At 40.3% G+C, this 25246-nt stretch overlaps 2 protein-coding genes across 2 annotated transcripts in view; both read left to right on the top strand.

The window, feature by feature from the left end:
- The window catches only part of LOC145450194 (ovochymase-2-like), a 35220-nt gene extending 26212 nt beyond the window's left edge, over positions 1–9008 (top strand). Inside the window, exons 20-28 of the mRNA XM_080328701.1 lie at positions 494–607; positions 685–817; positions 886–996; positions 1060–1121; positions 1909–2063; positions 4019–4129; positions 5764–5912; positions 8492–8649; positions 8714–9008. Of these exons, the coding sequence (XP_080184827.1) occupies positions 494–607; positions 685–817; positions 886–996; positions 1060–1121; positions 1909–2063; positions 4019–4129; positions 5764–5912; positions 8492–8649; positions 8714–8866 (1146 nt within the window). The 3' untranslated portion in view covers positions 8867–9008. The remainder of the gene's footprint in view (positions 1–493; positions 608–684; positions 818–885; positions 997–1059; positions 1122–1908; positions 2064–4018; positions 4130–5763; positions 5913–8491; positions 8650–8713) is intronic.
- A 2506-nt stretch (positions 9009–11514) lies between these two features.
- On the top strand, positions 11515–21110 carry LOC145449923 (ovochymase-2-like). Its single transcript, XM_080328360.1, has 14 exons — positions 11515–11526; positions 11604–11732; positions 12400–12501; positions 13716–13851; positions 15198–15311; positions 15373–15425; positions 15484–15641; positions 16007–16096; positions 16160–16317; positions 17137–17285; positions 17364–17505; positions 19538–19663; positions 20118–20189; positions 20457–21110. Exons 1-14 carry the CDS (start codon positions 11515–11517, stop codon positions 20537–20539), a joined length of 1524 nt encoding a protein of 507 aa, XP_080184486.1. The 3' UTR covers positions 20540–21110.
- The last annotated feature ends 4136 nt before the right edge of the window (positions 21111–25246 follow it).

Genomic DNA, 25246 nt, shown 5'->3' on the forward strand with positions numbered 1-25246 from the left:
CCTCCTGATCCTTGTAAAAATCCAATAGATGTGGCCCAAGTCGGTAGCAACGGAATCATAATAAAGTACAATAAGATACTTGTATTTAAGGATTAACGATTCCAACCAAAAAAGTATTACAATTCTAACATGTGCACATTGTGCACCAATGCCTACTTTAATATACGCTAGTTCGACATTTTGTCAAAATTATGTGTTTTAATGTAGAAAATGTCAATTTTCAGGCCAGAATTTTACGTTTTTTAAATAAAACATAATCTCCCGAGAGATGACCAAATGTCGTGTCAAATAACTTTGAAGCACTTCGATTTTGATTCGGTACAGAACATCGTAATAGCCAGCTAGTTCGATTACCGAAATCAGTCGAATATTATAAAATAACCTCTCGAGAAATACTATTTCGTGATTTTATACAACCAGCATCTTTTCGAGAAATTTCGTATTAATGACAGCAGGTTCAATTTGCGTGTCATATTGGGTTTTATACTTACAGTTGATTCAAATCAGATTTAATGAGGAATTCAGAATCGAGCAATCTGTATTCAACACTCCTTGTGCAGGGGACTATCTACTGATTTATGATGGAAGCTCGACTCTATCCCGTAAGGTACCGTCTCTAACGAATGAAGTATAGAGTATAAACTGTGTCTGAACTGTCTATCTTGATGTGTTTTTGCTGCTCAGTACGGAGACAAACGTATTTGTGGTTACCGGCCGCCACTTGATTTAGAAAGCCAGAGCAATGCAGTGATTATAGAATTTCATTCCGATAATAGTTTCGAGGATGCGGGATTTTCACTATCGTGGCAAGCTGTAGGTAATCGATTCTATATCATTGTACTGAAGTATATCTCTGATATACTTTTTGCTCAATATACATTACAGACGCTTGCGCATCGAATGAGCTGCGTTGTTGGAACCGAACTTGTTTGCCCGAATCAATGAAATGCGATGGAGTTCAAAGTTGTCCGAGTAACAATGATGAATTGGAATGCGGTTGGTATCTTATTCTAGTCCCGATTAAAGCGATACGTGTCAACATCGATCATGTACGAACAGCTCTAGGTACGCCAGGGTCAGCGGAGTGTGGGAAATCAGAAATTGCTCCTGAGTTCCCGTTCGTAAGTCTTTCATTTCTAATTGGCGCCTGACGCATTATGGCTCGGCTGCACCCTTGTTCCATAATATGAGCATTGGGCTAAGCCGATTTCGTGATGAGTTCTAATCAACAATATTCGATGACAATCTCACAGTCGGTTGTTCGATTAGAAGAAGAACTAAGATGTCGAAGCTGCTGCAGCCAGGGCCGTAACTGCCACGGCTCAATCCACCCAATTTTGGGAGCTCGATAGCGGCCCAAACTTATTTGGTTACTAAATATATAATATATAGAGTATTATTTGGTTGATGACCCTATGGTGGCCCAAGACCAACGCTTCTTGTGGAGTGACGGGGTGGGGGGCTGACGAAGTGCCACTACTGTTTCGGCCCTGGCTGTAGCTATGCTCTTCGCCGACGTAAAATAGAACACGAAATAGACATAGCAGTCTACATTATTTTTGTAATATATAATTTCTCACTAACAATCACGAAGCCATCCACCTCCGTGGCAGCTATCCGAGAATTCGCTGGAGTTTTAACGGGGCATTGGCGATCTACAAGTACGCGCAATTCATTTACGTGAATTATAATACACCACTGCATACATGGAAACGTCGTCTGTTTATATTTCGCGGTGAGCGCGACAAAAAATCTCGAGATTTGACAGATTTTGTTGTATGTTAATTTGCGATGAAAACTCAGAGAGATGTAGAACAATTGTTCTACTTTAATCATATGTCCTTACTGCACCATCTACTATACTGCGGCTGCATGCCTCATTCTTACGCAATGTACGTTGTGTCCCAGACTCCCCTGATTATAGGGGGACATAACGCGGTGAAAGGTTCGTGGCCGTGGCAAGTTGGACTGTACCGTAAAAATGGAGACTCTTACAGCTTCCTCTGTGGAGCCAGTTTGTTGTCGGAGTATTGGGTTTTAACGGCAGCCCACTGCAGTTTTAGGTAAGTATCTGACCCTTACCCTCCTAATTTCAGCCGATTTGGAGTAAACTAACCTAGAATGTGTATCTTTATACAGTGTTGCGATCAAATCACTACCTTCGAGTCACGAGTCATTTCGATTCGAGTCATTGCACATTTTGACGCGAGTCAAGTCAAGTCACTCGATTTTTGGAGGTGACTCGATTCAAGTCGAGTCAAGTCACGAGTCAAGTCACAATTCAAGTCAAGTTGCCTTTTCGAAGTATGAGGCATGATTACGTCATTGCATTTTGCTAGCTGTCTGAAATACAGATTGAGTGGTCATTGATTCCGAACCGAAGAACGAATATAGAGTTAAACATACACGCAAGAAGGCGATGTATCGCTCACATATATACGTAGAACTGTTGAACTACGTAAGTAATTGTACATCCTCAGTTTATAGTTACAAGCCAAAATAGTGGTTAGAGAAACGAATAGCTAAGATGCAATACATTACCCACTTACAAATTGATATGATAAAATTCGAGCCTGCACCAATGATTGAGGACTATATAAAGTATACACTATATTCGAATTCAATTTCAATAAAGCAAGAGGTTAAGGTGAGAACAGAAATAGACATTTTTCTATTTTATTACTTTACTACTAGTTTACGACAACGTAAGTTGTAAGTTTCGATCACTTCGTTTGCAGTCACTTTATTTGTCAAAGAATAATGGAGGCTCAGTGAAACGCACGGTCATTGAATGATTGGTCGCTCTCACGGGTTACACCAGCGTTTCGCGAACAACATATGCAAGATACAGCGATTTTTATCGACACCGATTACTTGATGACTCGAATTTGACTCGTGAATTTTGCTCCAAGTCACGAGTCAATCCACATTTCTGATACGCCCAGTCAAGTCAAGTCAAGTCATTTTAGCAAAGTGACTCGAGTCAAGTCATGACTCGAGTCATCGTAATACTGGTATCTTACGTGTACAACTGTACAGTGTACATATAGCAGTGTTGGGATCAAGTCAATACCTTCGACTCACAAGTCATCTCGAGTCGTTGAACATTTTGACTCGAGTCAATTCAAGTCAATCAATTTTCGAAGATGACTCTAGTCAAGTCAAGTCAATCGATTTTTCTAGGTGACTTGAGTGTCAAGTGAAGTCAGTCACGGAACAAGCCACAATTCGAATCACCAGTCAACTCAAATGGAGTTTTCGAAGTACGGGGCATGATTCAAAGTCATTGCCCTTTGCTAGCTGTTTGAAAAACAGATTGAGTGGCCCGTCATTCTGAATCGAGGAATGAATGTTGGTTGAGTTATATGTACTCGCAAAAAGGCATTGTATCGATTACGCATATGTAGAACTGATAATTATAAAATGTTATTTTATAGCCTTAGTCTATAATTGCCAGTCATAATAGAGGATAGAATGCGAAACCTCAAAAAGTTTACTTAAATTTACGTGATGTAATACGATACCCATCTACACATCTATGAGATACAACTGAAACTCGGGCGATTGGTGGCCGCGCTGAGAGCAGACGTGAGCGCAATGAACTATGGGACGCTGTCCGGGAAAATCTCTCTATTCGCCAAAGTCAGATATATGAATATATGGTAATGTTGTTCGCCGTCGTCCAAGGCGCATTCAATCGAAAATCGTCACCAACGCTCTACGCAGATATGTTTATTATTTTACAACGTTGAGTATTTATAACCAAACAATCAATCCAACAACGTATAGACTAATTATTCAATGACATCTATTAAGCGCAAGTTATGAGCACACATTTGAACGCATACAAAGACGAGGACGAGGATGTTTTAAGCGCATATTGAACCAAAATGAAGTACGATGACTTGGAAGAGAAATTTACCCGCTGTCAATTCCCCCATTCGCCGTTTGTTCTTCTCCATCCAACATATCGATGCGTATGTTGACGGGTTACGTAACCAGTCGGTTTCTTATACAGCTCAGACTTACAGGTCGCCATTGGTGACTACGACAAGAATACGGAAAGTATTTCAAGACACGAAAAGAGAATCAACGTGACAGCAGCTTTGCAGCACCCAGGCTACGGAGGGTGAGGACTGATGATATGAATACTATTATGATGTGCATATACGTATTTAGCATCAGTAATAGTTTATTATATGTATTTTTAAATATTCTCGCCAATCCGCTCAGAGATGAGGATAGGTTTTGTCCACCAAGCGGTCTTAACCTTTTGCTTAGAAAGCGTATAACAGGGGTTCTCAAACCGGTACGCGTACCCTCAGTGGTACGTGAAAAAATTTTCGGGGGTGATTGAGTTACTTCATTTTTCTGGAGCCGTGACAATTATAATAAATGACAATAACGTTTATGTGACAAGAGATTAAAAAGGTTAAGCTTACCAAACCCAGCGTTTACTAAGCCCTAAATCACCGTACTGTTATATTGCCGTGCAGCGTTATTCGGCACATCTACATTAACTGTAGGGAATTTATGTTTCTCTACTGTCGCGGTGATAAGAGTTACTGCGTAACCTACTGTAACTGTTACTGACACCAGAACCGGTGTCTACTGCCTATTTCAATCTTCAGAGTCTGCCTATGTAAAATGATAAGTAGGCATAGGGACGGATTTAATTGGGGTTGCGTTTAAAACAAAAAACAATTTAAAACAAACATCTTTTAAACATGGTACTTGTTTAAAACTTGCTTTTAGCCGTGACGTCACGAATCCTTACTTGTGACGTCACGTTGGATTGACATTGACAATTGAAAGTATATATGATATATATCGACATGCTATAACTGTTGAACCGACGACGATTTGGAGGGTCCCAGCCGCTCCACATCGTATACGTCGACTACATTGGGTGCAAATCGTTCACAGGCTTCGTATGTTTTTAGAAAGTATTTTACACAACAGCTTCTTGGAAGTACATAACTTCAATATACAATTGTATAGTATATTCTTATTGAAATGAACCCGAATATTTTCGGCTGACACTCGTCAGGGGTAATCGTCAGCAACTAGTAGAGAATTCAAAAGAACATCGTATATCAACAATCGTAGCACAACATATGGCGTCACCAACATGAAATGTTGAATACGAGAGCGTTCAATGTACTATTTTTAGATGATACACGAACTCTTTTTGTTGACACAGCCTTGGCTGGTGTATTTTGATGAAAGTCGACTCCAAGGCACACAAGTGAAAGTGTGAACGACCCTTAGGGGTGTGTGGAGAGTCTTTCATTCACCCCTGCACTTACAGTTGTGACTTGTGAGCATGGTTTTCAAGCATTTGTGCAATTGTGCATGTTGAAGAAGAGATTTCGTGCCATAGTTTTCGTTGAATATAATTCACGTGTGTACCTTTCCAAGAGATTTCCAAGAATATATTTACTCGTGGAGCAGGGTCAAGCTCATCCATTACATTGAGATGATGCTTCAAGACGTATTCTGTCGTGTTTGTCTTTAAATTGCGTGTGTTTCATGCAACATTATTTTTAGGGGGTACGCCATGCATGCAGATAATTCAAAAGGGTAGGAAGTTGAATAAGTTTGAGAATCCCTGGTGCGCAGCGTCTACATGTATTAGGAAATTTAAATGCGGAGGCCAGACCGTTATACGACCACTCCATCACGGAATTCTACCCCATTCATTTACAAATCTGATCGCAAATTAAAATAACATCGCGATTATTTTTCGTTGGGCGCATAAAGATCTGAACGCAACGACATAGCATTTCTGAGACTAGAAGAACCAGTTGACCTCACTTCAAAATGGTATAAACCGGTATGTTTACCACCGAAAGGGGAGATGATACCTCCAGTGGGTGCAACATGCATCATTACAGGCTGGGGTATGACTGGTAAGTATATAATAATCTACAGCAGAATTGCTATCAACTCATATGAAATATGATAATCCTAAATCCCGGTACACATGCTAGCCTAGTGGTACTTTCGAATGCTATAATGTGGTGGATTATATGTGTCTTTCAATTATAGAATCTCTCACTCTTAAATGTCCGTTTTTCATCTTCGCGGTCGCCAATTGATAGTCATATATTCAGTGCTGGCGAACTAAAATTCATAATGTCTTGATAAAATCCAAACAAAATATAATTATCAAAGTATGCATATCATTATCAGGCCCAAAGTTCTATTGTCTATATATGTTAGAGACTATGTTAGGTCAGTAACGAAGGACTTCTACTTTTTGGAAGTACTGAAGTAGTTTTCCCCTACTTCTGGTACTTACTCAAGTAGATCTGATTTTCTCTACTTCTACTTCTACTTCGTAATTATTTGTGATTTACTTACTTACTTTTCTCTATTTTCAGTTTGTCAAGTAGAAGTAGTTTAATCCCCCAATACGAAAGGTAGCCTGAGGAATCTTGGGGCTGTTTTCACGTAGTACCAACATTTAATATTCATTAAAGTCAAATAAAGCTCAAAAATTTTGTTGCGCTTCGCGCACAGTAGTTATGGAGCAGAGGTCTCAAACTCAAATGTGCTCGCGGGCCAATTTCCTACTTTTTGCTGGCGCCGCGGGCCGCAGCGCCAATAATAGGGGAATACCAAGGTCAAATTAAATCAGCGTTAGATTTATCTTCGAATATTGTAACAGATCTATAACAACTTGAATATAATGATTACTGTGCTATTGGAATAGAAATGTCCAATCGCCGAGAAATTCCTTTGTGTTACAGCTGTGAAGCGTAGGCTACGACTACTCGTCACAATAATTGACAATGATAACGTGGATAAAGATAGTCTACCCATTATGACACAGGATGTAACCAACTATAAATCAAGAGGACAACATCATGCCAATGGTTGCCATACCGACCTACTGAGATATCTAAAGGACCTACGACACGCGAGCTACGACCTTTCGGTATTTTACTATTTTCCATACCAGTTTGATAGTTTCTTGCGTCCGTGGTTGTACAAAGTCACGGCGTTCCGCGTCACAATAGTCCTTCTCTATTTGTATCTTTTCACGCGACTCAACTCGAGTCATTTTTATTTTATCAGCTATTGAGTCCGAATTCGAGTAATTCTACAAAAGGTCGGCCCAAGTACAAATCACAATTTTCAGTGCGAATCATCAAGATGTTTAACCATCATAAAGAAGTAACGTCACGTAATGGGTAAATTTCCACTGCGTTGTAACTTTAGAAGTGATGCGATAGTGAAGTTTGAGGAGTAGTTTCTGGCTTATGGAGTAGTTTTAGAGCGAATTTTTAGTTCTCAAATTAAAAAAATGGTACTTAAATATTGACGAATACTTCGAAATCCAAAATGCCGTCGCGGGCCGCACAAAATGGTCTCGAGGGCCGCATGCGGCCCGCGGGCCGTGTGTTTGAGACCTCTGTTATGGAGTGACGAATCTGTTTTCACGAAAGTATCAGTGAATATCATTTAGGTATCGGATTGCTTGGTTCCGCTCAAAACGCATTGTCGCCCATATCAAATATTTAATCACAATAAATACGGCCCACCATAACGTTTGAAACTACAGTTTCGTAATCTAGCAATTACCTATCATATCGTAATCTAGCAGCCCATTAAGTGTCTTGCTAATCTGAAAAATCCAGCGTTTTTTAACGTTATACCTGTTTTTAGCAGATCACCTTTAAAGCTTTATGGACAAAAAACATAAAATATATTTTTCTGCTTTTTAGAAGAGGTGTATGTATTTCCCTTTCAATTGTGAGTATCATACTTTGAGTTCTGATTACTTTCAGTTCTTTTGTCTGCAGAACATACACTTTGAAGCATGAAAGCAAGTGTAGAAATGCCTCTATTTTCCGAAAATAGACCTACACTAAATATAACTTTTACGATCCACAATATTTGTTATTAACGTATACTAATCGCGTAAAGTGATAAAACCCTATCCTATACAACTTCTACGTATTGCTCTTCACCTAAACAGGGGGCCTTATAATAGCGGGTAGGGTGCTATGCCATGATATTCTCTAAAACGGGATCTTCTAGTAAATATAGGGTTAGTATCCCATTTTCATGTCAATACTATAATCCCATGATGCGAAAAAATGTTTATTCTGTCCAAAATTTATACCTCCTGGGATGCATCAATACGATTCAAGCTCTATGCACCTTCCGCATAGCTCAATTCGCAGCTTTTGATACTTTTGACAGTCCATGCGAACGAATTAGGACTGTTTTCACAACTACTACTTACTTACTTGAGTAGATTTAAAGTCAGTCAATTCTACTTCTACTTCAAGTAGTTTTAGGTTGCTTATTGAAGAATTAATTCTACTCGGACTTGAGTAGATTTTTCGTTGCTACTTGTACTTCTACTTGAGTAGCTTTCTTGACGACTTTGACCACCTCTGGTTGGAGAGATACGAAGCTGTTGGTCCGCGTAGGTGACAGGTTGGCGCGTAGTAACGGCGGTTCCTTATTGCCACAGGGCCAACCCGGGAATTGAATACGCCAGATATTTTGCAGCAAGTTCAAGTGAGGGTCTTGAACGACAGTGCATGCCAAACCGGGTTCGAATTTTTCGACAAAGGCGACACCACGCTCATTTGCCTAGGTCACATCGACCGGGACTTGGGTGCCTGTTTTGTAAGTATATACCGTAGGTAATATGTTATCCATCAGGATTAGGTTCTGAATATGAAATATCCAGGGAGACTCCGGCGGACCGCTGCAATGCCAGCATGGTGGAACGTGGGTGCAATATGGAATCGCATCGTTTATTACTGGGACATGTGGATTCCGTTCATTCTATGAAAGAGTGTCCCTTCATATTGATATGATAGAAGAAGGTACGCATATATAGATATTCTCTTACATGGTAGAGTTGAAAGACACTATAACAATGATACGATACGAATCTCTAGATGGTACAGACTACAAACCTTAGATTCTGAACATATTCTGATTCGCAGGAACACGATTAAAGATTTTTATATAAAGTTCGCTTCGAACACGAACATTAGCATGAATATATGACATCATGTTACGTAGTAATGTTAATTCAAACGCAAATCGCTGCTGCATTCCTATATATACAGTATACACTAGTGGTCGGGAACCTATGGCTCGCAAGCCATATATGGCTTTTTGGGCATAATATATGGCTCTTTGCGAAATTTTTAGTTTTTTTGCCTGAATAATCAATATTGCAGCAACTTGGTAATACATCTTAAGCTTGAGCAGTATAATTATTTTGCGGGAGTGTAAACATGTCTTTGAGAGGTTGATACAGTGGCGTATTCAGGGTTAGGGGCTCGGACCCCCTTTTCAAAATCCTCAAATTTAAGTTGCTGCCGCCCCGGCGACCAATATCACTCGCAAATTCGATGTGCCCGGTACAAAATCTTGAATTGCACGATGCATTCACTGATTAAAGAGACTAGTAGACGTGGCGGCGCCTGTAGCTCAATGCAGTTATCAAATATACATTGTCTTTCTGATCTCCGGCGGGAAATAAACCGCGGCGGAAGTGACATTCACAATTACAAATTCAAACTACAAACAACGCCACAGCTATTCACGTTCTTGATTGATAACGTAGCTTTGTATAGTCGCTGTTAAAATGTAGGCGTGTTGCGCAAATACTGCCGCCAAATACTTGAGAATTGAATCGGAACCAGCGCGACAATTGCCTTCGAATAATATCAGTACATACATTCTATGATATTTACGATGTATTGCGCTATCACAATGGCTTAACCTTCGTTTCGAACATTATTTTCCAACAATAAAGAGGAAATTTGCGTGATTTTTGTAGTAAAAATCTTCAAAATCTAGTAGACAAGCGAGTCACTGCCTCACTTGTCACCCCTGACCTCACGTCACTGACGCATCACAAATGTGTACTTGCACTAATGTTTAGTGACCAAGTTTGGTTCCACATACGTATGCCATCATGGGTCCTCGCATTTAAGAATAGCATCAGGACGAACTTACGATCTCGTAAAACTGAAGAAAATCTCAAATTTTGTATGAAGCTTAACCTTAACAATTATCAACCATACTAAAAAGCCACCAGGAATACCATGCGACACCAAACGACGCATTAACTGTAAAACACGCGTTGAAAGTAGATCAATACTTTTATTGTTGTCTATGGTTCTGTTGTAAATCTAAATGTTATTCGTCTTAAGCTTCGGAAAATACCATATGCCTCACAGTGCAATAAAATTAAAATATATTACTTGCAAAATAATTATGCAGCTCAAGTTTGGCATATTCATTATTCAAATGAGGCAACCAGCATCATTATTACGAGTTTTTACGGAGAAAATACGGTGCAAACGACGAATCCCATGTAGTGATGTCGAATTTGCGCTACCATGACGTCACGATTTTTTAATTCTGGCGTAGTAGATGATTGACATGTATGGCTCTTTCGGAGGTAAAACGATAAATATACGGTCATTATGGCTCTTCGGACGGAAAAGGTTCCCAACCACTGTTATTCACCTAGTCTCTACACTACAAGCTATTGTCTGAGTAGTAGTGATTATTCTTACGCTTGGTGTCGTTCTAAATGCCACTCATGAGGATGTGAATGGAGCAGCTAATGTTCTATCATGATATTATTTCAATTTATGTTGGTAAAGTTTTATCAGAATCAGAGGTTCGTATAAGATGCACTGCACAATTGCCACTAATTCGTGCCCAATACTGCTGCCCAGAGGATCTTCGGAACACAGGAAACAATTTGCACCACGTGGTCCAAATACAGTTTGAGTTTGCATCTCATATGGCTCATAGAACCTTTAAACGTTTTGCCAATGCGGGCCTCTGAATTATAACGTTACGAATACCGAACACAAAGGTGAACCGAGCGTCAGTCAGTCAGTCAGTCAGTATGCTTTTATTCATCTCACCAACAAACACATGTAAATTGGTATAGATTGGGAGACGACGGGGGACCGGTAGGTCTTAGAATCAGTCGCCACCCAGCGGAGTTATATATGAGTAAATATGGCAAGATCAATACTAACGAACTTATGACAGTTAACCAATGGACATAAAAATAAACAACAGATAAAAGTCATGGAAGCGTTATAGTCTATACTGCATGCAGTCGGTTCATATAACCGTATCCACATCATATTGGTAGAGTGTTTATGGCGTCAAAATAACATGAACGCTGCGTGTCGAACAGCTACCACTCAACAGGCCATTCTCTCGGTAAATGGCGGATCGACCCTAAATATTATTTGGTTTACTTTTGACACCAAGATACAGCATACACGCTCACGTATGGTGCCAAATTTTCCACTCCCATTCCATGTATGTATAGTTTTATATTTTTATTGTTATATTTATGAAATGTTGCGTGCTCAGCATTGAGAGGCATAGATGCTGACCACATGTGTTAAAATAGTACGCGCAGCAGCAGTGTCTGAGCCTATGATATGCGCCTATATATTAATATAATATTCTGATTATTTATTATATCTACAGTGATCAATGACGTCCAAAGTGAGTATGCTGCGATATACCTCTCAGATCCTTTTTACAGTAACGCTGGTTCTCTTCTAATTGTCTTTATTTCATGAAATGAAGTATGTTCTGAGCTCGATATAATCGAAGACACAGAAGAAGGTGTGATTGTGCCGCCAATATTCGCTGGACGATATTTAGACTCGACTCAATGCAGTTGGCTCATACGCGGAAAACCGAACACAGTAAGTGTAGACCATATTAGGTGGTCAAAATTTTGTCGTGGTGCGGATGAACATCCATTACAAATAATTGTGCTGTAATCGAAAGAGAGTCCAATATCATTGAAATGCAATTAATTGCAACCATCCTAACCCATGAGTACACCCGTGGCCTTCGATAAGTTTCCGTAGGCCCCGTGCACCTTTGCGGCTGGGCAATCTGTAACTCATTTTAAATCGCAGCAAACAATACATTCATATTGCCCAAATTTATTCCACTCGAAGCGTTTCGACTGACTCTGATCAGGGGCGAACGTCAGTAATCAGTATACGGTTAATCAAATTCGAAATATAAAAAAGAATTTTGTTGTTGTGACGTAATAATGACAATTACACAGAGTCGCGACGACAAAATTATTTCTATATTTCGAATTTGATTAACCGCATTTACACTACTGACGTTCGCCCCTGATGAGAGTAAGTTGGAAAACTTCGAGTGGAATAAATGTGGCAATATCAACGTATTGGTTGCTGCAATATTGAAGTTCTACTTCTCAAATCCTATTCATTTTATATCCCACACCGACTGCGTTTGCTGTGTAAGCGGTTATTGACAGCTGCGATATCGCAATCGATTTTATTCAAGATCGTATGCAGTGGTATGTTGTAAAATTCTATCGCGGACTTACAGGTGATTGAAATACGATTCGAGTTCTTTGACTTGAAAGATTGTAATTACGATGTGGACGATTTTGTGAGCATTTACGATGGCAACTCGACATCAGCAAGACAGGTACAAATTATGATGTTCCAGTAGGCCTATATATAGACCATAGTTCTGCATTCTCTGTGCACAGGCAGTGGGCCTACATGCTTGATAATTTGGCATCGAATATTTGCCTCAGCTATAAACAACTAGACTATGACCTGGGCCTAGGACGAAACTATTGGTTCCGCTTTGGTAATCCAAATTGTTGACTTTTGAATTTTCCTTTTATTTACGGGGTTTGCACCCCTGAATGGTTTTGGGTCGCGTGAACGCGAACTTTTTAAAAGGTTCTATGTGAATGCGGACGTAAACACGAACTTCTTGTGACGTCATATTGCTCATTTCAACACTACTTTTCCGTAAAGTAATATATTAATGTACGCGATACCTAGTGACGACTAGGGCCATATTATGCCACTATGCTGAAGTACACGCCGACTTATTAAGCATCGTCAATTATATCAATTTGAACAGTCAGATGTTATATTAATTCCTTGAAATCAATATCTCCCCTGGCTTTGTCAACAATTTTTCAACAAGGACTTGCAAGGGAATATACGCATACGCCTCAACGGTCTAGGCTAGAATGGACAATGAATTCGTTAGGCGTCATATTGTTGCTATACAAAACCGTGGCCTCCTTGATAGGACGGATTTGGTTTACGATACAATAACGATCATAATAAGGCATGATAGAGCCCGGACATCTGCTAGATATGTTACATTAGAAAACGATGCATTCTTTATACCAATGTCCTTGATGTAAAAAATGATTCATTGAATAAGCCCAATGTCTTTTCGTTTTTGAAGTTGTGTGATTGCGGGTCAGGTTCACAGCAGAGAGTCACTAATTATTTACAAACGCAAAGCTGAATATTTTGGGAATATTTTTTTAACAAACCAATTAAGTTTTATAAAATTGGCAATGCCCATTCTCGTTTAGTGCAACGTTTCTTTTTGTTTGCTGTCAGCGCCATGCATTTCAACTAAACATGTTAAAATAACGTGACTAATTGAAATGGACATTTATGAAAAAGATTCACCGTGTAGAGCAAAAGCAAACCTTTACATATCTGAGGCTCACACACCGAGAGAGAACATGCAGCTCACATTCGCAGCTTACCTCTAGTTCGAAGGATAGCATGCAGCGTAGAATTAGAGTTTTTTTTCAAGCTTACACAAGGGAATTAGGACCTGAAAATCACCTCAAGATTGATTTCCATTTAAACTTAATAAAGGTTTACGACACGTTACTGTGTGGGAGCGAGGAGAGCATCAGAGGGTTTGAGTCCAGCTCAAATGAAGCTCTAATCACGTTTCACTCGGGCGGCTCTCCGGGTGGTCAGGGGTTCAAAATCAACTGGAATATTGTAGGTGAGTTCGTGACTCTCACTTATAAGTAGATGCAAGAGGGTCAGCTTTGGATTGTAGGCAGCCTATTTATACAAAGCTAGGGTTGTATATAAAACAAAAATCAGTATGAAACAGACATGTTTAAAACATGGCCCTTGTTTGAAACATGTTTATATTGTTGTTTTTTGAGCCTTTTTAGCCATGACGTCACGAATCTTTAATTGTGACGCCGCCGCGGATTGATATTGAGAATTGAAAATATAGGGTAACTAACTATAGTGCTCCTTGATGAAAAAGGCCTCCGACCCCCATCTCAAACGGACCAAAAATATATTGGACCAGGACTAGATCGTTATGCAGTATTTTTACGGATGACGGTCATCATCATCAGAACATCCCTTCCGTACAAATGACATTGCTTTCCGTGGTATAACTGTCGAGCGGTTGCAAACATTCCCTATCGTATACGTTTACCATATCGGGTGCAAGTCGTCCGTAGGCTCGTACTACGTGTTTTATCGAAAGTAATTACACATTGATCGCAAAGTTACACGACTCTATAAAAGATAGTTAAATTATACATACCATCGGTAATAGAATACCATTCAATACTACATATTACAATTTTGATTGTTCTGATCAGTGATAGTATGATGACGTGTACCTCCTCGTTTCTACCTACTCCTTGACACCATTTCCTTGAGTAATTAAAATCTTTTTCCTCTACTCCCAATCCATACTTCAAGTAGTTTTGATAATTTTGAAAGTCCATACTTCTACATGTAATTAAGTACAGATTTTTGCAATTACATCGACTTGTGTATCGTCACTGACTGCTCCAGCCACCTCACGAAAACCATACTAGTATAAAAATCTACCATTAAACTAATTCATTCGCAAATAAGCTGGAGAGCGCCTAATGTAAGTAATCTGACTTATACTCAGATGTGGTCAAAGTATTAATCATTGGTACTCAAGCAAAGGTAGTAGAAACGTGTTAAATATCTATTCTAGTACAAGTAGAAAGCAGGGATGTTCAAGTTAGAAAAAAAGTAAATATTATAGGACTGGGTTTGGTTAATAAACTGGAATCTGATAAGTAGTAGACGTATAATTTAAAATCATAACCACTTGACTAAGAAGTGCTATGAAGCAAAAACCTACTTTAGTACGTCGCGATGTAGAGGTATTTCGTCACTGACCCCTCGGCTTGTAATACCACTAATGTTGAATTGTGTGGTCTACAAAATCATCAGAGTTTACCCATCTCAAATAGACGCAGACTGATCCATTTCTTTAAACTGTGTTTCTGTAAATTTCGTTGTGCGATTTTACTGCGAGAACACACTGATTCCGCCCGATTTCAGAGGACTGCTCGCCTGATCAATTCCGCTGCTGGAGCGGTGAATCTTGCCTCGACGGCTCCCTACAATGCGACGGAAAGTCAGACTGCGCCGATGGGAGCGACGAAAAAGAATGCAGTGGGTAGCCCGCACTCATGCTACCGTAACATGCTCACACCTTATTCATTGCACATTTCAGCGACCGACGACGGAGAGTGCGGAAAACAAGACATCGCTCCTGAATTTTTGTGGGTACGTTTTCGATCGAATCGACTCGTGAATTTGGCTTCATTCAGTCTCGAATTTATAGCACGCCAGAATCGTCGGCGGACACTTGGCGAAAAACGGCTCGTGGCCGTTCGTTGCGCAAATAGAAACTACTGCTCTTGGAGACTTCTTGTGCGCCGGTACCATCGTCAACGACCGATGGGTTCTCACGAGCGCCACTTGCGTGGATTCACAATTTGCGTAAGTATGTGTATGTGTGTGTAAATAGAAGAAGTCGACACCAAGTCAAAGCCAAAGACAAAGTATTCAGCATTGATACTCAATTCGAAGTAGTAGCCATTTCTAAGGTATGTCAAAAGTACTTCAAGCGGAAGTAGAAATTGAAAGGTATGTTGCAAGTGGGGCCTATACATGAGTAAGTACTTTCTAAAACTATTGATCTGTATTTTGTAAAATCAATCATAAAAGTGATGATACAACTACTTTATGATATAACTACCCAACGAAGATCACGCCCTTGAAATTCAATAAACAAATAATAAGGGAAGCGATTCGGGCATTTGGATATCGTATTACGAATCGGTACCAATATCGACTATTTTCAGGGAAGATCTTCTCGTCACAGTCGGCACCGTGTCTTTTCTTCCGCCGAACGGCACGAAATATAAAGTCGAGTTTATCAGTCGACCTCCAGAGTAAGTGACAATATTTATAAGCATCTCGCCTATTGACGTCAGCTTATAATGCAATCGTTTCAGTTCAATAATAATGCATCCGGAAGGAGCCGGTCTTCTAAAACTCTCAGCTAACATGGCGTTTTCTTCTTTCGTGCAACCGGCCTGCGTTGCCATCCCTGGCTTGACGAGTGAACCCGAACCTGGTGAATTTTGCGTCGCACTTGGATGGGGCTCCAGACGTAAGTTGTCATTGATTTGCGAATGGGAATTGTTCGCTATAACTGTTGACCGGTCAACGAGAATTTCGTGCGTGGTTATACACATTGAAATGTCGACAATCGTTATTATTCTCTTGCGCATGTTGGTAGGCCCTACGACATCCATCTCACAATAATTAGAGGAAATGCGGTCTTTGAATCTTGCTGTAAATGAGCCTTTTACTGCGTACGTGACGGCCCAGCCAAGAATGAGGTTCTTTGGTAGGGTATGTGCGGTACGAAATGGTGCATGTATGCAGGTCGTCGTCTCATTGAAGATTTCGATTTGATGTACATTATCAATTTTACATTTGACATGAGTACATTACTAATGCATAGGGATGTGTAAGAGTTAGGCTTCTAGATTAGATTCGGACATATATCCAACTTTATGCGCAAGAGCTTCGGGATAACAGAATTCGGACCATTGGTATTTCGACAGCCTACCCATGACTTGGGTGAATTCGAATTGCTGACTATTATTGCTGCCGAGGAGTCTAGCCCAGATACAGTACGATGTCGGGATTTGGCATATGACATTCTGTTACTTCAATTGGCAGCTCAAAATTTATAGATTTCACCTGGGATTAGGGTGTTTGGTTTCATAGTCACGCGCCAAATTGCAACGAACGCAATCAATACAAATCATATCATATCACTGCCTTACCTGCGGGCCAACAACTACTTTTATACCCTTTTTTAATGATAACTTCATCATACAAACCGTTTATGATATAATCAGTAGTTTTCCACATGATTCGCGTGCGGACGTCGATGCACAAATGAAAATTGTAATTTCAGTTTCTGAGTTCGTGGAATCTGGATCTTTGAGACAAGCTCAAGTTCCCATACAGCATGAGGATGTTTGCACTGCTACGCGTCCGTTTGGAGACGCCAATACAACCTTCTGCAGCGGAGACAGCGTAAACGGCGGTGTCGGCTCCTGCACGGTAACTTCAAACTCATGCAGTCACCTAGCAGTTGAATATATTGTATAAATTCTCTCTCTCTCTCTCTCTGTCGAACAGTCTGATCGTGGCGGGCCAGTCATGTGCTTTCGTGACAACGTCTGGATACAATTCGGAATTATCGTCCGTCCATCGTGCGGGGAATTCGGTGTTTTCGATTTTTACACAAGAGTTTCGTATTATACCGAATGGATAGAAGAAAGTGAGTATATAGCGTTACACTCGTCCACAAATATCCAGATTTTTGGCGGCACGCCGTGAATGAAAATAGTGTATTTCATCGATTTCTCCCACAGTGTATAGAAGTGCTCTTCAACCTTTTTCGTCGTGGTAAACCCTTTTAACTTTTATCCGAAAATCGTACACCCTGACCACCACGTTGATTCCGTAGTAAGCCTATATATCCCAGGGGTGTTCAACCGTTTTGCTATTCACGGCTTTTTTCGATTAGATATATAGCATCCAACCGCCATAACATCTCGACGTCATATACTCACGATGAATTAGCTACTGGAAACTTGGCATCGCGGATAGCCCTTGCGTATAAAAGTTTTTAACTGTGCCGTAGGTTTTATCTATGCACCAAAATTGGGAGTTTGAATGCTGGGGAATGTTATCTGGATTCCTTTTCTACCGGGAAAAATAATTTTGTCGATACTAGTGTTTTTTTTCTTCATATTATACTGTCAAATATTTATCCATTCTTTTCCCACGTGATCAGACTAACTAATAGAGCTGATGTATACACCTATAGGGGGTGTCTTCAAAAATATTGGGCACAGAATTAATGATGATGCCTCGTCCGGTTTTTATTAATGACTTTGTTGCATGTTGCTATTTTTGACGTCCCATCGGGATTGTAGGCATAGTCGAAATATATATTGGAATCGCCCCAACGTAGCAGAAAAATCTTCATTCGTGAAACGCACACGATTCTGACTTGGTATTTCTTTATGGGGTGCATCATTTTCCTCTGCGGTAAGATTTTCAAGTTTAATTATACTCTCTCAAAGATTTAGGAACCAATTCGTTAATTCAAATGGCATTCTGACGACCGTCAACACACGACCATTTAATTATGTTTAGAGGGCCGCCTAATTTTTGTTTAACGGCTGCATGCGACCGCACCCCTGCGGGTTTCGACCTCTGACGAGTTGAAATTTGGATGAACAAGGCTGCAACGTATGGACAGTGCTAAATACTATAATCAGGGCTCTGGGTTACCGTACCACCACGACCACCTAACACAGTGTTTCCCAAACTCGTCCCATTACCGATGAATGATGAACCAATGGTGAGGATAAACATTCGCTCATGACATCACAAAAGGAATGTAATTTACAAGCTGCGTACAGCTGATATGAACATTGTGTTATATTGCACAACCGGTCAACGTGCTCTGAGGCATAAACTTGCCTATTTATTGTGATAATCAGTAATTGGTCCATTTCAATGCGGGTCTGGTACACCCCAGTACACCCATCTGAGTGGTACACCCTTTTATAATTTTGGTACACCCCAGGGTGTACGAAAGAGCCTGACGTATAGGATACAAATCGGGTAAACGGCACTTCTGCATTTCCTGATATAAAATACTGCTTTCACGCCCATCCCAATGGGCAGATACGAGTAAGACCCACAAATTCTTGTTGGGATATGTATGCACCAGGGTATAGTGACTTCTGTTCTCGCGTACCACCCAAAGAAATGGCAAGAATGCGATGAACATAAACTTAATCCACTGCACACCTATATGATATATATACATGATGATTGAGCCGTAGGTTCAGTTCACCCAATGGGATGAGTATCAAAGTAAATTCTATAACTAGAAGGGGCCGAAGGCCTGATTTGGACCACGCTACTGCGGAGATCAGGTGGGATACACCTCTATACCGCCCATGTATACTTACAGAGCCCGAGCTTATTCGGTGCTATCGATTATTATTATTTTTGCCGTGCGTACAGGCACAGAGAATACTTTCAGGGGGTTTAGCTGTAGTATTCCCGGATTCGTTGACCGGTTAAGAATCTTCCATAACGTTTAGTATTTTCAACCAATACAAACAACGTCGGCATATGTGGGAGTGTAGTGGATATCACACTGTGCTGCTAGTGGCAAAGAATTGTCAAAAGTCAAAAGACACTGGATTGCAAAGCTATATAATAATTCAACTTTGGTTGTGGAAAGATTCTCCTAAAAAGCTTCTCCTTCTGATCTTCAATTTATTTAGCTATGAACATGACGCTGCCAAAGCACACTGTGAGCGATTCTACCGCCACGAATTCGACTACGCATTCCGCTACCAATATGTTGTCAACAACCTCGGTCTCTACGGCGACTGCAACGTTACGTCCCGGTGAGATGTCATTAGCTATATATAAATTCAAGTTTGTACTGGGGGAAAAATTAGCAATATACATTGAACTAAGAATGAGAACAGTAGCCTATGCCATATTAGAGATATGAGGAGACTTCAGTTAGTGATGGGAATATGCGTTATATTTATAATATCATGAGGTAACATAGTCTTATTTTGACACGGGCTCATTTCATCGACGCGATTATAACAAAATGTGACGGGACGCACCGCTTCTTCGATGAGAAAACACTCTTCTCATGAAATACATTATTGCTTTGGGATATAAAATGATGTATTTTGCATGGTATGGATATGATGTAGAAATTTTTTGATAGGTTTGTTCAGATTTCAAGGATTTCTCGGAATATATGTTATCACTGAGTATCATGAATACACGATGTTAGTTGTTTTATAAACAAAGATGGCTAATTTATTATTGTCTGGATTACAGCAGTAACCGTTACTGATGAAAGTATGACATCACCTGCCGGTGAAGTACCCCAATCGACAAATAACAATACCGGTAAGCCTTTTTTACAACCTGAGGCATGTTAATTGTAGTCCTTACTTATAGGCCCAAAAATATTGAAACCACGATCTGTAAACATATGCAGACGTATTGTATAGCGTCTATATTCAGTATATAGAAAATCAGTAATCGTGTGATATTGTATGGACTTGTCCCCAGAACAATAACAGCGAAGAATATCCAGTGTCATGGCCGCAATCAGCGCAATTACATCGTAGTGTATATAATCGAAATTAATGAATTTTATTTTCACATTTTTAGTGGCAGCAACCACCTCAGCAGCTACCACGATATTTCCACAGCACGTTATACTGCTGACTGTTATACTGGCGATGATTCAGTGATTGGACGAAGGATGTCGAATCCGCGAATATACGTAACCGTTGGGGATTCGTAACTGATCAATAACTAATTAATACCTCAAATAACAACATGCAACACCATAGCACTAGGCAGAAGTTTATTGCGAATTTATTAAATATAATTCCGATGGATTATATAATCTGGCGCGTAGCCGGGAGAGAAATGTCCTTCTAGCCCACCAAATTTTCCGTCTGTTCATTGCGAAGTCATCTGTACTCACTTCGTGGCAATGGGATCTTTGACGTCAGGTTAGTTGTTGAAAAATCTCGCCCCTCCCGAACTGGCTATTCTTATGAATATATTTGTTCATTTGCCGCTGCACTTGTAAAATATACTAATTTTAACGACTGCCATTAAGTGCGAACCACTTTGTATCGTAGCATCTGTATTGCTATCGTGATCGTCTCAATTTCTTTGTGCTGCGTTCAATGATGAAAGGTATTAAATACTGAGTTTTCTATGCATGCACTTGCACCGCCTCCACACATGTCATCAGATACTCGTTATAAAACGCCGTACGTTTCTGCTTCACATTGAATATATACCAACGACAGACAGACAGACAGAAGTTTGTTTTTAAATGCAAGAAAGTATTGTGGTGAAATTGTGGCCAGCGTAGCGATACGACCATCAGGTCATGAAGGGAGCTGGTCACCTTATATACCATTGGTCGCGAACCTATAGCTCGCGAGTCATATATGGCTCTTTTGGGTATAAGTTATGGCTCTTTTCCAAACATTTATTTTTGTACTAAATTGATCAACATTGCAGACCATCTATGGCGCCACTTACGCATGTGACCATGGGCTCTCGCATTTAAAAGGTGCATCGCGATGAAGCCACGTTCTCGTATTTCAAGTTTCGCATGCTCGAATAAAGTTACCAGCATGATTACAGTAGGGTTTTTTACAGAGAACATGAGGTGCACATGACGAATACCATGTACAGTATGCGAATAGTGCTATCATGACGTCACGAATGTTTAATTGTGACGTAACAATTGTTTTACATGTATGGCTCTTCGATAGTTATAATGGAAAAAATTTGGCCAATATGGCTCTTCGGACGAAAAAGGTTCCCGACCCCTGTCTTATACTTTATACTTCCATATAATAGGCCTATATTCCTTACGAGTTGGGGGTATCATATATGATATGGCCTGTCTCCGTGACCAATTTCTCCACGTTGACACGCCCTAAACATCGGGTACTACGTTTTTTTGAAAAGTTGAGACTTTTCCAATTTATTTGGTACCTTACGCAACAATTTTGGTTAGCAAAATAAAAAAAAATTAGGTAAAAAATAAACTGAAAAAATGGTTATCTCCTAAAATTTCCTGATATTTTCCTAGTGGGAAATATTGTCTGAAATTCTACCGGAAGTCGACTTGTACGGTATTCCGTGCAAATAGTCACCGTTTCAAACACCGAAGCGTTCTCTTGGGAGTTTTCGGAGGGGAATTTATTAATTGAGGTCATGCTTCAGTGATTTTAAAGATCTAGGTCACAAGTTCAAGTCCGAATTCAGGCCGGATTCGAGTCATAAACTGGTTTACTATGTCTGTAATGTAAATGGTTGGATATGACAACAGAAAGCCTACTGCGTTGTTTTGTGCCACAGACCGGACGGTCGGGGTCAGATTGAGTCTTGATCATGAGTCTTGATAGCCACTCACTGTCCACGCCAATTTGTAAATTTTCCATGTATTCTCCATTTTTCGATATCTGACAAAGCGCGCGGTTTCCAACCATGGTCGGCTTGTTTGAAACCAGGCAACAGCGGCTACGCACTGCAGTGTCATTTTCGTCTCTCTCTCTTAGAAGCCCTCCTGGGGGTCAGCCTTGGTAAATGAGAGAGAGGGAGAGTTTTTGGAGAGAAAGTTTGTATATTTATTTAACCTCATAAAAAAACTAGGCATGTCATGGGGTGTCGATCAAGGGCATAAACGGTAAAGGGCTAAAATCCGCCTACTTTTAAACTGGAACGGCCCAGATTCAAGTCTTGGTGAGGTCACGATGTGAATTTGAAAAGTGATAATCAGTTCTACAAAATGTGACGCCACCTCGTAAGTACCCTAATTCTGACTTCTTGTCGACCTTATTTTAGTCGAACTCCGCGGAAGTTCCAGAAAAAGCCGATTTTAACGTGTAATTTAGGGCGAATTGACATTTTTTATTCGTATCTTTATCGTCACCTACCACTTTAAAGAAAAATAGAGGACGGATCGCGAAAAACAGGACATTTGGGCGTCCTCGAAGGGCATTTTTGTCTTACTGAAAAGTGGACATATGGCATCCCTATATATAGCGGTGAAGTCCAACAACAATGGCGAACTGAAATGCATGTATTAGTAGACATTATGATCTTAATAATCTAATAATTAATTTTGCATAGCAAATGCGAATAGGAGGACATGACGCTTATAAATCCAGATTTCAAGGAGAAATACCCAGAAACTCGGATGAAAAAAAGGAATGACAATTCTGATCCAAAACCAGGCGCAACGTACACCCCTGGATATCCTAGAAACAGGTCAATGACGAAACAATGTGATTACCAAAAGCGTTATTCAACATTATTTCTATTGGCAGCAACACAAAACGTGATCTCTATCCCCTGCGTATCAGTTATTATAATATTTAAAATCATTCTGCTTTTTGCGCCACGACAACTGAGAGAGAGAGAGAGAGAGAGAGAGAGAGAGACGGGGAAACAGAGAAGGGGTTATTTGTTTTCGCCTGTACCATCGAGATGCTTTGACGACGGAGATGCGATACGACCGTAGGTCACCTAGTCTGCACCCCCGTTTTTCCTCTTCCACGCTATCGGTGGATAACAGTTTTCTAATCTTTGGTCTGGACCCGACAGGGTATCGAACCCACGACCTGCCGATCAAGAAGCCGGACGCATCACCATTACCCTATCTCGTTCGGCATAGCCCAGGATTCAATCAAGTTTACGAATATATTTTTACATAACGTGACTGCGTATCAGTTATTACTCAGGTTTTTAACTTAACGGCGGAAACTAATGATCCCATCCTCGTAAGCAATCTGTACTTGATCACTCGTCCTCCAACATTTAAGACGTGTTATCTCAGCTCTTGAAAACGCTAGCGTGTTTCCGCGCTCACGGCGTTCGCGCTTCGTGGACTCTATATCAACTCTCGACTAGGGCTGGGCAAAATCGAGTACCTGAGTGATTCGATTCTGAATCACGTGAAATGCTTCGAGTCGAGTCGAGTAATCGAGTATCACCCATTATGATGTCACAACATAATGTAATATGTCAAATTTCAAATATATACCTTTTATGCGACCACAAAGACTATAATTCCTGTTATCCATCACATTAAAGATATTTTGGTATTTTTTCGACCATGCCGATTTCATTGCACTTGGTGACAATGTTGTGGGATAATCATGACTTCGGAAATGTGTTATTTCTAGTAACGTTCGTAGCTTTATACTATATCTTTGGTGTGCTACGATACGGCCAATCAAGGCTCCAAGGCTTCAACAGTGAAAATTAGTATCGAAACTATAATTCTCGTTGATAAATTAGCTTTCAGTGGCGAGGAGAGTATAATTTCAGTACTCGAAAAAATCGTATTTTACTACTCGACTCGAATCATTAAAATTAATACTCGATTGAGATTCGAGTACTCGAATCATTGTGCCCAGCCCTACTCTCGACCCGTACGGATGACGACACTAAGTCAGATTGTTTCATCTTTTATGCTAAACCCTCCAAAGCATTACTTACTATTTTCTATTGCTGAATATTGAGCGCTTCATCGCTCGCCTGCCTGTATATAAATGCCGCGGATATGGATGAAACGGATAAAGGGGCACAGAGCGCACTTCAGTTAATGTTCACAAACTGATGAAAACTGGAGTGTGTATTCCTGCAAAGTATAGTGCCGTGGTTTTCCTGGGCTGCTGCGCATATTCCAAAATTGATTTAATAATTTTTGATACGCTAAACCGCTGAAACGCTGAATGGTAATTGTATTTTGTCGATATACAGTTATCGGCAGCCCTTATCAGTTTATATTCGTCACAACTTGAGATATATAGTCATGTTCAGCCACAAAACATTCGATGGCTGCTTTATCACGATTGCACGAGTTCAATTACGAATATCGGTGGATTTGAGATTTGTAGTCACAGTTCACACATCGACCGTTGATTCATCGCATCATGTGCCGCTTGCTCTGCTTTGGCAGAATCGAAGTTCGGATTACTGATCGCTAGCGTGATTTATTGACATTGTGCTCAGGCTATGCAAGTCAAGGAATAGTTTTACATAGTGCCCTATTGAAGATCTATTTTCTTCTGTCGAAAGTCACACTGCGGTGAATTATATGCGTACCAGGGCTAACAGTCATGACGAGACTATATATAACTCACAAAGACAGCATATACCCACGTTGTAGTGATATTAGCGTTATTTGTGGCATTCTCGTAGTCCAGTTGAGGTTATAGATCAAACATCACAGACCAAGCTAAATTAAGCAGAAACTGGTGTTCGCCGCACAAATTTCCACCGATGGGGTCGCATGTTGCTTGCAGAGAGATTAGCCACCGTTGAAGTAGTGTTTTCGGAACATGGCTAAGAACTGCAGTAGGGATAGTTTGACTCGCACTCCGAAGAATAACTAACTGAAACGAGCACAAGACGACTGA

Source organism: Botryllus schlosseri, chromosome 11, assembly GCF_051294905.1.
Source record: "Botryllus schlosseri isolate E-star chromosome 11, Bs_hap1, whole genome shotgun sequence".
Lineage (NCBI taxonomy): Eukaryota > Metazoa > Chordata > Ascidiacea > Stolidobranchia > Styelidae > Botryllus > Botryllus schlosseri.